General features: G+C 35.9%; 1 protein-coding gene across 2 annotated transcripts in view; it reads right to left on the bottom strand.

Moving 5' to 3' along the window:
- The window catches only part of RpS2 (ribosomal protein S2), a 35,725-nt gene that overhangs the window by 2,091 nt on the left and 20,881 nt on the right, over window positions 1-12,753 (bottom strand). For both annotated transcript variants that reach the window (XM_083125401.1, XM_083125402.1), the window contains exon 5: window positions 5,135-5,294. In XM_083125401.1, coding sequence (XP_082981527.1) covers window positions 5,135-5,294 — 160 coding nt within the window. The remainder of the gene's footprint in view (window positions 1-5,134; window positions 5,295-12,753) is intronic.

Consider the following 12,753-nt stretch of genomic DNA (forward strand, 5'->3'; position numbering starts at 1 on the left):
ATTTTACTCATTGATAGCACGAGTATACTCGGGATTTTATCTTAGGGGCTTTTCAGACGCATGTATCTCATTGACGAGTTGTCAACAATCAACATTATTATAACCATATATAATGTTCTTAACTGATTATTTCAACAGAGTAATAAAAAAATTACATTAAAATCGAAACAATTTTTTTAATAAAATCTGTATGTTAAGAGGTTAATACAATTTAAAGTTGTTTATTTTATTTAATAGTGAGTAATACGCACCAAGCTTTAATACCACCGAAGGACCAATGACTTTATTTATAACTAACTGATTACCTGGCATTACTGGGGTATTTCTTTATCCCAATCTTGTTTTAGGAAAATAATCAATTCTAACTAATTTTAAATGTGATCGTGAATGTCACCAATTAGCTTAGCGACTCCCAAAAACTATGAATTCGATGCTAACCTAGGTCATTTGTGGCATTTTATTTTTCACCCACTCTCACCCCCCTTGCCGATAGGTGGTGAACTTAAGTTGAACCACATTGGGAGGGTCACGAAAACTATGCATTGGGAGTGTCACGAAAACTATGGATTCCACACTAATATAGGTAATTTTCACAACACAGCCTGAATGTTAGAAAACCCGAGAAACACTATCATTGTGCGCATTGCAGAGAGTCACGGATGTCTGTCTGTGCGGAATTTAATATCGGTGGTTTTAGATTATTTTTAAGTCACCCCTTCCCACCCCACACCTAGGGGTGTCTTACCCCCAAAGTATGGTATTCTTTCCACATTGCAAGTGATACATGAACCAAGTTTGGTTGAAATTGCTCCAGGCGTTCAAGAGTTATGCCGGAACAAATACACCCACACACATACATCAATTTCTATATATATAATAATAATATACAGGGTGTCATTTTAATGGCGACCAGGGACCACGGGAACGTATAGAGGACATGAAAACAAACAACTATTGTCAGTAACATTTTTCTCGGTGCATTGTTTCGGCGCTACAGTCGTTCAAAAAAGTTTCTTTTGCTGCCTGAATGCTGGCAACCACACAACATTTGATTGCATTTGTGACGTCATATCCCATCGTGAAGCAATGCGTTCCAGGGTTGCCAGGAACACACATATTCTGTGAAAAATGACATAGGTACAATCAGCCACATTATGTACCCTAAAACAAAATGAGAAAAAAAGTTCTGTAACCTAACAGGAAATAAACAGACGATACGAAAAATGGTGGAAAGAAAATAGAATTCAAGTGGTCATATCGAATTTTGTCTCAACTTACATGTCAAATATTTGCAAATGTAGTTACCAAGTTGGCATCTACAATTTAGTCTATTCACTTCATCCTTCTGATACTAGTTGTCTGTGATCACTGAACAGATGACAAAATAGAAATGAAAGAACTCAAAATTCCAAAGGTAAGAAACACATAATATGATGTATATTCAGGGCATTATGAGGCTAGTGGTTGAAAATTCAGGGATATAAGTAGTAGTAATACAAACTCTCCAACGCGATGACTGTGTTTGTGAACAGGGCAGTATATTTGCTACTGATTCATCATTAGATTGCTACTGCGGTTGTACGTGTTTTAGCCATAATGTAACAACGCGAACCTCGGATACTTCCGTTATCAGCACAAAAGTACCACAAACCTGTAGATATCAACCTTGCAACGAGATTTACAAATATTTGACATGTAGCTGGGCGTAAACAGCCACATGTAAGCTGTAAGTCCAATAAAATTTATTGTTGTTGATATTTGACATGTAGGTTGAGATAAAATCAGATATTGACACTTCATTTTGAATACAATTTTTATCATTTCTCAATTCGTTGGTTCATTTCCCCCTTCCTCTGAGATGACTGCTGATCTTCTGGCTGGTAAGCTATGATGTTCGGTCTACTGGACGTGTTTCTAGCTTGGTTTTACAGCTAATAATGTGGTTGGTAGTTTGTCGATTTCACAAAATTTGTGCGTTCCTTGCAAACCTGCTGTGCGCTGTTTCACTGCAGGACATGACTTCAGAGACACTATCAAATGTTGTGTTGGGTTGCCAGCATTCAGGCAGCAAAACAGGTCTTTTTTGAACAGCTGTAGCATCGAATCGACGCACCAACGAGAAAAATATTACTCAGAAACGTTGTTTGTTTTCATGTCCTCTATACTTTTCTGTGGTCGCCATTAAAATGACACCCTGTATATAGAGATGAAAGGTAAACACATTTACACTGCCTTTCAATTTGACACACACAGGAATTTCCACACATGCAAAACAGCAACAGTCAAAAATCAAGTGAAGCCAGAGCTGGCTCAGTTTTTGTTGGCCTGATATGTCAGAGACCTGGGTTTGAGTACTGGTGAAGCCTGCATTTTTAGCTAAAACACAAACTGCTACAAACAAGAATACGCTTTCATAAATTGGTAGAAACAGAAAAGATTTGTTGTAGAGAGGCCTACTGTCAAACCCCACTCCTAGGACAAAGTCCTCGTGGTGTTAGCGAATGCCTCTCATTTATTCTTGCACAAAGCTCTTCCACAGATGATATGATCAAATCACTAGCGGATTACCATAGTGCCTTTCACCCTACACCAGAAACAGTGTTAATTTGTTTCTTCTCTACCAACTTACTGCTTCCACGATTCACACACAGACCAACTGATTCAAGTACACGTACCAGAATGAATTCTCGTACATGCACACATTGTTGGATAACTTTACCCAAGAACTGGTTAATACAATATGCAAACATTGTAAAATACATGCTGCGTAATGAATTACAATTTGCTGAGTGAATTAGATTAATATTTCAGACACAACTGTTGCCTCAAATTACATCTTACAAATATATGAAAAATTCATATTCATTGCAAATATTCTGACTTTTTCAAAGTTGTGGAAATCTGGTTTCACATTTTCCTGCAATATGCATTGAATCTGAACACTTATAGACTGGCATGAAAATACAGTGGAACATAGATTTCACGTTTTTCAGGGGCTAGTTGAAGAAACTTAAAATGCAAAATTGAGGAAACTTTCATAGCATTTTGCTATGTTGGGACCATCAAGATTGAATGTACAGAGTGTCCGAAAAGTCACGCAACCCGGTGTTTACGACCGTATAACGGAAATAGCGAAACGGAATGAGAAGAAACGCTTTCCGCCAAGAGAATGCCCTGTATATTGGGAAAATTTGGAGAGACAAACATATGTAAGAACATGCATGTTTTAATAACAAATAAGCAAAGTGTTGCCAAAGGCGGAAAAAAAATATTTGCAAATCGTGTATATTGATGCACAGAACTCACTGAGGTAAATTATTGCAACATTTCACAATACCAACGAACAATTTGGATGGCCATCTAATGAATTTGACACAAAAAGAACTTTGACGAAGTTTCAAAAACATTGCAGAAGGGAATAAATGGGCTGTTCCAAACATCTAAGTTTTCACAATATTACGAGGGACACTGGCAACACTGTTGGTGTCACGTGTCACTAACAGACGTGTTTCACCTCAGGCTATCACACTAAGGCACTTTTAACGACAAAGGAGAAAGTTGGTTATTCTCGAACATATGCAATAAATTACATACACCTTGCAACCCTAAAATGTGGCTATCCCTACAAATTAAAGCAAATGTTTGAAGTGTCCAGCATTTTCTTGGATACATAAGTTGGTTCGCTTGATCATGTTCTCAGATACCTTCCTGAGGGTTGCAGCACCGATATTATTAATTTCCTGTGTAATGTTTCTTTTCAGCTCCTCCAATGTTCTGGGTCCCGTTTGGTATACTTTCCCCTTTAAGTAACCCCACAGAAAAAAATCTCCAGATGTTAAATCGGGCGAGCGACTGGGCCATAAATCCTTGGATATTAGACGATCACCAAAAAATTATCTCAGCATACGAAGAGATTCATTAGATGTATGGCAAGTTGCTCCATCTTGTTGTAGCCAAACATCACGTTCGTCTTCTTCCAGGAGAGCAACGAATTGCATTATGAGATCCCCGTACACAGCAGTATCCACTGTTGTCTCAAAGAATAACGGTCCCACAATACGACGTCGCGATATTCCACACCATACACCGATTTTCGGAGAATGCAAGTGTAGTTCATGCAACTGATGTTAGTTTTCTGTCGACCAATGCCTGGAATTTTGGCTGTTGACATACCTATCCAATTGAAACCACATTTCAAGGTTGCAAGGTGTATGTAATTTATTGCATATGTTCGAGAATAACCAACTTTCTCCTTTGTCCTTAAAAGTGCCTTAGTGTGATAGCCTGAGGTGAAACACGTCTGTTAGTGACACGTGACACCAACAGTGTTGCCAGTGTCCCTCGTAATATTGTGAAAACATCGATTTTTGGAACAGCCCATTTATTCCCTTCTGCAATGTTTTTGAAACTTCGTCAAAGTTCTTTTTCTATCAAATTCATTAGATGGCCATCCAAATTGTTCGTTGGTATTGTGAAATGTTGCAATAATTTACCTCAGTGAGTTCTGTGAATCAATATACACGATTTGCAAATATTTTTTTTTCCGCCTTTGGCAACACTTTGCTTATTTGTTATTAAAACATGCATGTTCTTACATATGTTTGTCTCTCTAAATTTTCCCAATACACAGGGAATTATCTTGGCGGAAAGCGTTTCTTCTCATTCCGTTTCGCTATTCCGTTATACGGCCGTAAATACCGGGTTGCGTGACTTTTCTGACACTCTGTATAATGCTGGAAAATGTACAACTGGGGAAAGTAAAATTGGGGTTTCACTGTATCATGTTTTTCCACGTGGATAATTTTACGAATCCAATATATCTATAAATATTCTTAAAATTTAGTGCAATACTGTTCCATTTTGTTAATTTTTATGGATTTAAACTTACAATATCCATTCTATATTTTTTTTTTTAAGTAAATGTCTAAATATACAGATTATTTTGCATTGCAAAAGCTTTGTACATCTGGTAACGTGCATTTATTAAGCAGGTCATTGAAATTTTATATCAGATTGGTAGAATATCTGTTATCAGTAAATTTTATATTGGTACTTTAATCGGTATCTGCCAAAATTTCATATCGGTTCATCCCTAATTAATAGTATGATTCTCAAAGAATAACTTATTTCTCACCAAAGTTTCCAAGAGTGGCGGTACTTCCCCTAGCCGAGGTGTAGCAGTCCTCAACGCCAGCCATCTGCAGCAGCTTCTTTGGAACTGGTGCAGACACGATGCCAGTACCTCGAGGTGCTGGAATAAGTCTCACCAATACGGAGCCACATTTACCAGTCACCTGCAAAAATAAACCACTTACTTATAGAACAGAATCGCTCCTTGCACAACTGTCTCACAAAAGAAATATATGAAAGCAGGATTCTGTAATTAACTCTGATACACTTACTATTCATTTTTCCGCGAACGTTTTTTTCAGCGATCGATTTTGCCACTCGTCTCGCAGGGTTCTGTGCTTGTAGTTCCAACTACTGTTTGGCGATATATCGTCCAGTCCAGGTGATATACCATGATATTGAAAAAATATCATCTACGCAATATCAACTAGATGATATAGTATCACGATATTTTGTGTATATATATATCATATCAGCAATATATTGTCACAATATTTTGACAATATATCGTCATGATATTTTGGTGATATATATCGTGTTAGTGATATGTCATCACAATAATTGGGCGATATATTGTGACGATATTTGGTGATATATTTCATGATATTTTAGCAACATATGTCAGAAATATAGTCACAATATTTGGCAATATATATCGTGGAGCTATATATCGATGACATCACAATACATAAAAATATTATATTATATCATCTGTGACGACATTTTGCAATAAATTTCTGATATCTTCCATCCCTAGTTCCAACTAATCTGTGGAGAGGCCCACTGTCAAACATCACAAATTAAATAAAGTTCATCTGGTGGTGTTAGCAAAAACCTATTTCTCACACTGTGCAAGCAATTTGTCAAGGTTCTCGCCAAACCACACATTTTTATTAAAACTGTGCCAATACCAATGCAGTTATCCTTTCTGATTCAAACAGGTTCTTACAAATTGTAATAATTCAAAGTAGTTCAGAATATTTATAAATTTTAATATGACAATTTTATCTTTAAAGTCACATATTTATGGTGAATAAAAGATCGATTTCAGTACAAAAGCTGGGCACATTTCAGGATGAAAGGCAGTATATAAAATGGCATTTCGGTGTTAAAATGCTCAATGTAAAATTAAATTTGGTTCTAAAACTAAAATTATTAAACAAACTAAAGATTTCCCTTCTGATAGTACATTTATGTAGTTATCATAGTATTGAGTTTATTCCTGTGTAAAGTAGTCCAGTTTCGCTTCTCAAATATTTACAGCAGTTAATCAATTTCCTATGATTTGCAAAACTCTCAGGATAATTCAATGATATGCATAACTCGCAGGATAATTCAGACTTCAGAAAGTTTTGCATCGGTAAATAAACTCTAAATTTAGTGATTAAAAATTTATTTCACATTCTGTGACAAAATATGGTAACAAAATACATAGAAAATGAAGATAACAATGTGCTATTTCACATTTGGTGTTTCTGTCAAAAAGAAAATATGTATGTCTCTAATTATCGTGCAGCAATCTACAAATCTTATGCTTTCACAATTTCACATGAGATAATCCTGTAATGACAAAACCAATTTTTCCCAGTGCTGTTGCAATAATAAAATAAAAATATACCGTGTAGTTGTAGTTCAACTATCCTGTGGAAAGGCCTACTGTCAAACATCACACATTAAAGTAGTTGTGGCGTTAGCGAAAACCTTCCATTTTTCTAGCACAATATTCCTCCACAGATGACATAATAATCACTTGTGATTCCTTGTATTGTGCCATCAATTTGCAGATGTTATAAATGGAGCATTACTTTTTATTAGGACTGAGTTTATACTCTTACTGAATCTCATCAATATCGATACCTGGAAATTTCAACATTTCTAAGAAGTTGAGAATACTTATAAATTTTAATATTAAAGTTCATGTCATGGCAATCTACAAGTGTCCAATCACTTCCCTCGGGCAGTGCCTTTAAGAAGAACTACCACCTTCAGGGACAAACAAAGCAGTTCTCATTTCGAATTAATCAGAAAATCAATTGAATCAAATTTTTGTTTTAAGTCCACTTTATGCACAGATAGGCTAATCAGAACTGGACCTACAGTTTAAGGTGGGATCCAAACCACTAGGCAATGTGCCTCCACCAGGTATTGAATCTGCGACCCCTTGATTACACTAAGTCATCGGAGAGGCCTAATGAAAACCATTTTGCAACACAAAAATACAAAATATCACCAGTACAATACTAAAACAGGGTTTACCATGCCCACCATGAATACAAGAACCTTGCTTTGAAATATTCCTTTCACATGAGATAATCCTTCAATCACAAAATTCACTTCTCACAACAAACTTGTTGCAAAAATAATTACAATAATTATTCCAGTGTTTGTTGTTCAACTTGAATTGATTGATTGAATTGTTGTTTTAAGTCCACCTTATGTACAGAAAGGCTAATCGGGACTGGACCTACAATTTAAAGTGGGATCCGAACCACTATGTGCCTCCACCTGGTATCAAAACAGGGACCCCTTAATTACAAGGCAAGGATGTGGTGTTCAACTATTCTGTTGGGAAGGTTACTGTCAAACATCACACATGATAGTAGTTGTGGCGTTAGCGAAACCCTCCCTTTTTTCTGGCACAAAGCTCTTTCACAGATGATATGAAAATCATTAGTGGATTACCATATTGTGCCATCATTAGTAGCAGAGTATTAGTGCTTGTACGGGCTGATCGTATACCATTACAGTTACTCTTTCAGATTCACAACAAGACAGATACTTGAAAATTGTAACAATCAAAGTAGTTCGGAGTATTTATAAATTTTAATATACTATATAGATTTTAATATACAAGTCCATCTTAGAGCAATCTATGAAAGTCATCTACAAATTATGTTCTGTATTTCAGCATTCCAAATATAATTTGTTTTCAGACAACTTTCTAACAGTAACTTTCATTATCAGAACAGTGACTCACTCACTACCATCACAGCCCCAGATGTCTTAACCTTTGATATTCAAGGGTACTGTCCTCCGAAATTTGTCTGAAAACCAATTCAATTTACAATACGGAACATCACACGGACAATACTAAAACAGAGATTACCACGACCACCATGAATACAAGAATCTTCTTTCAAATATTCATAACTTCACAGGGGATAATCCTCCAATCACAAAATCAATTTCTCCATGTAATGTGGTTGCAAAAATTACTATAAGAAAAAAATTATTATTCTTGTGCTTGTACTTCTACTAGTCTGTGTAAGGATGGGACAGATTAATCAGTACTAATAAAAAGTTTGAATTTTGTATAATTTCTAGGATAATTAGACTCCGTGAAAGTGTCGCGTGGCATTTTTGCAAACCCCTTGAATGACCCAAAATGGCAGAAAAGTATCGGCTCATATCAGTACATGAATTCCAAAAGATTATTTCCAATACCACTGGTATCAGCCAATACAGATACATTGGCATCGGCTCAGCCAAATCGGCTCAGCCCTAATATTAACACACACATAATTTCCAATCTCTACTTTTTTGGTTAAATGTCTAAATATGCAGCTTCTTGCATTGCAGTCAGTTGGTAACAAAAGATAGTCAATGATCCATTCACGTACTTCAAGGACCATTTGGAGTTTTACATCAGATTGGTAGAATATTGGTAGGGGCATGCATATTTCGTTTTTGACGAAAAAACGAAATTTGAAAAAATGCATTGTAGTGTTAATTTTTCATGTTTTTGAAAGGTGTGAGATGCATTTTGTGACCATGTTTTGTCACGAAATAATGCGAAATGAACTGCAAAAAGCGAAATTAACTCTTAAACACGAAATTTAGGGTTTATTCACCGACGTGGCACCTTCTGAGGTCTGAATTATCCTGAGAGTTATGCAATTCCCGGAAAATTTATTAATTCTGCTGTTAATATTGGAGAAACAAAAATTGACTCATTTACACAGAAATAAACTTAATACTCGAATAACTACATCAATGGGCTATTAGAAGTGAAATGTTAATTCTGTGGAATAAGTGTAGTTTTTAAATCAAATTTAGGATTATATTCACAATTTTAAAACCAAAATGTCTTTTTATATACCACTTTTGATCCAATTTTTCACCGCTATAACACCGATATTTTATTTTATTTACTGCTTTTGAACCCGAAATTGACTCAGTTTTTATACCGAAAGTTTGCTTTTTTATTTACCAAAAATATGTGCCTCTAAATATTGGTTATTGGTAAATTTTATTTCTATAGTTTATCAGTATCCACCAAAGATTTCACATCACTGTAATTCTGTTGAGAGGACTACTGTCAAATATCACACATTACAGTATTTGTGATGTTAGTGAAATCCTCCCATTTCTCTAGCACAGGCTCCTCCACGGATAATATCAAAATTATCTGTGGCATAGATTGTGCTGTCAATTTACAAATATTAACAACATAGAATTAGTTTTTATTAGGGCTTAGACCATGGTTTTGCTGCATGACAACACATGGCCACATACGTCAGCTGTTACGAAGAACACGTTGGCGACATTTGGGTGGGCAGTGTTGGAACACCCACCGTATAGCCCTGATCTATTGCCATGTGACTTCCGTAACTTTGGTCCTTTGAAAAAGTCATTTCAACTCTGACAATGTTCGCTACTGGTTCCAGTCTCATCCAAAGGAGTTCTACGAGAAGGGGATTTACCGCTTGGTTAAACAGTGGGACATGTGCTTGCTTACATAACTTTGGGGATTACATTTGAAATAAACCTTGTTGATTTCATTTTGTGGCATCATTTCAGTTTCCATTTGATCCTCCCTCATACGTTTTACATACAAAATGTTTCTGAATTTGAAATATGTGTTTATTTTTCTAAGTTAAGGCAAGCAAGCAATCTAACCACACTGAGGATTGGAAGTGTTAGATAGGCCTACATTTTGACTTGGGTGCCGTGGGAAAATCTTGAAACACTAAGGGTGACGTGAAACCAAAATGTATACAAATACTAAGAATTTTAAGTTGTTCAGAATATTTATAGATTTAACATGTAAATATTGCTTTAAAATATTCATTATTTTACACGAGTTAATCCTTCATTCACAAAATCTAATTCTCACAATATCATTGCAAAAATAATAAAACTTAATACAACCTTTATCAGAAAAGTTCCAGGACTGATTTTTTTATTCTTTACCTATGATATTGAAACACAAGAAATGGGTGTTATTCAGTTAAATGATGTGTTCTGAATAATCATGGCCTTGGAAGGGTTTCCATGTAAACTCACTAGGTGGCAGCGCTGTGCTTTGCAAGAAACTTTTCGGCTTGTCGGCACATTTAGTTGAAAGTTACTCGAGTGACGTGGATTCTGAGCAAAGAGTTAACATGAAGTTCTCTGTTAAGCTAGGAAAACCTCTAGTGAAACATGGAATATGATACAGAAAGTATATGTGACAAGGCATTATTGAGAAGCCGTGTCTTTGATTGGCACACAAGGTTTTTGGAAGGCAGAGATTCAGTGCAAGACTATCCACAGACAATGTTGATCACATTTTTTATGCTAAAAGTTTGATGCACCATGAATATCTGCCTGAAGCATAAATGATAAATCAAAACTTTTATATTGACGAGCTGAAACAGCTTTGTGAAGCAATTTGGTGATGCCATCTTGATTCGTCGGCATCTTGGCAGTGGTTCTTATTGCCTGACAATGCAAGGCCCCATATTGCTTTATAAGTCCAGGAAAATCTGGCCAAGCATCGTATCTCTGGTCTACCACATCACCATATTCACCCGAACTGTCGTCGTGTGTATTTTTTTGCTTCTCCACGTGAAAAAGCTGCTGAAAGGGAAGTATAATGAAGGTATTGCAGCAATCCAAACAATTTTGCTACAGATGTGGTGACAAGCATTCCAGATCAAGCTTTCTCTGCTTGCTTCCATGACCTACAGAAACAGTGGCAACTGTGCATAGGTAGCCGAGGGGACTATTTTGACAAGACCTAGGACCATTAGTTCGCAAGTTGAATAAATTATTTGTTACGAGCTGTCCTGGAACTTTTCTGACAAAGGTTGTAATTATTCCTGTGTTCGTTGTTCAACTTGAATTGATTGATTAATTGTTGTTTTAAGTCCACCTTATGTACAGAAAGACTAATCGGGACTGGACCTACAATTTAAAGTGGGATCCGAACCACTATGTGCCTCCACCTGGTATCAAAACAGGGACCCCTTAATTACAAGGCAAGGATGTGGTGTTCAACTATTCTGTTGGGAAGGTTACTGTCAAACATCACACATGATAGTAGTTGTGGCGTTAGCGAAACCCTCCCTTTTTTCTGGCACAAAGCTCTTTCACAGATGATATGAAAATCATTAGTGGATTACCATATTGTGCCATCATTAGTAGCAGAGTATTAGTGCTTGTATTTGCTGATCGTATACCATTACAGTTACTCTTTCAGATTCACAACAAGACAGATACTTGAAAATTGTAACAATCAAAGTAGTTCGGAGTATTTATAAATTTTCATATAGAAGTCCATGTTAGAGCAATCTATGAAAGTCATCTACAAATTATGTTCTGTATTTCAGCATTCCAAATGTAATTTGTTTTCAGACAAACAGTAACATTCATTATCAGAACAGTGACACACTACCATCTCAGCCCCAAATGTTGTAACCTTTGTAAACGAAGGGTGCTGTCCTCCGAAATTTGTCTGAAAACCAATTCAATTTACAATACGGAACATCACATGGACAATACTAAAACAAAGATTACCACACCCACCATGAATACAAGAATACTCTCAAATATTCATAACTTCACAGGGGATAATCCTCCAATCACAAAATCAATTTCTCCATGTAATGTGGTTGCAAAAATTACTATAAGAAAATAAAATAATTATTCTTGTGCTTGTACTTCTACTAGTCTGTGTAAGGATGGGACAGATTAATCAGTACTAATAAAAAGTTTGAATTTTGTATAATTTCTAGGATAATTAGACTCCGTGAAAGTGTCGCGTGGCATTTTTGCAAACCCCTTGAATGACCCAAAATGGCAGAAAAGTATCGGCTCGTTTCAGTACATGAATTCCAAAAGATTATTTCCAATACCACTGGTATCAGCCAATACAGATACATTGGCATTAGCTCAGCCCTAACATTAACACACACATAATTTCCAATCTCTACTTTTTTGGTTAAATGTCTAAATATGCAGCTTTTTCCATTGCAGTCAGTTGGTAACAAAAGATAGTCAATGATCCATTCAGGTACTTCAAGGACCATTTGGAGTTTTACATCAGATTGGTAGAATATTGGTTATTGGTAAATTTTATTTCTATACTTTATCAGTATCCACCAAAGATTTCACATCACTGTAATTCTGTTGAGAGGACTACTGTCAAATATCACACATTACAGTATTTGTGATGTTAGTGAAATCCTCCCATTTCTCTAGCACAGGCTCCTCCAAGGATAATATCAAAATTATCTGTGGCATAGATTGTGCTGTCAATTTACAAATATTAACAACATAGAATTAGTTCTTATTAGGGCTTAGACCATGGTTTTTATTTATTTATTTATTTATTTATTGAGAAAATTTCAGATACAGCAC

Source organism: Lepisma saccharinum, chromosome 7 (genome assembly GCF_977018435.1).
Source record: "Lepisma saccharinum chromosome 7, izLepSacc3.1, whole genome shotgun sequence".
NCBI classification, from domain to species: domain Eukaryota; kingdom Metazoa; phylum Arthropoda; class Insecta; order Zygentoma; family Lepismatidae; genus Lepisma; species Lepisma saccharinum.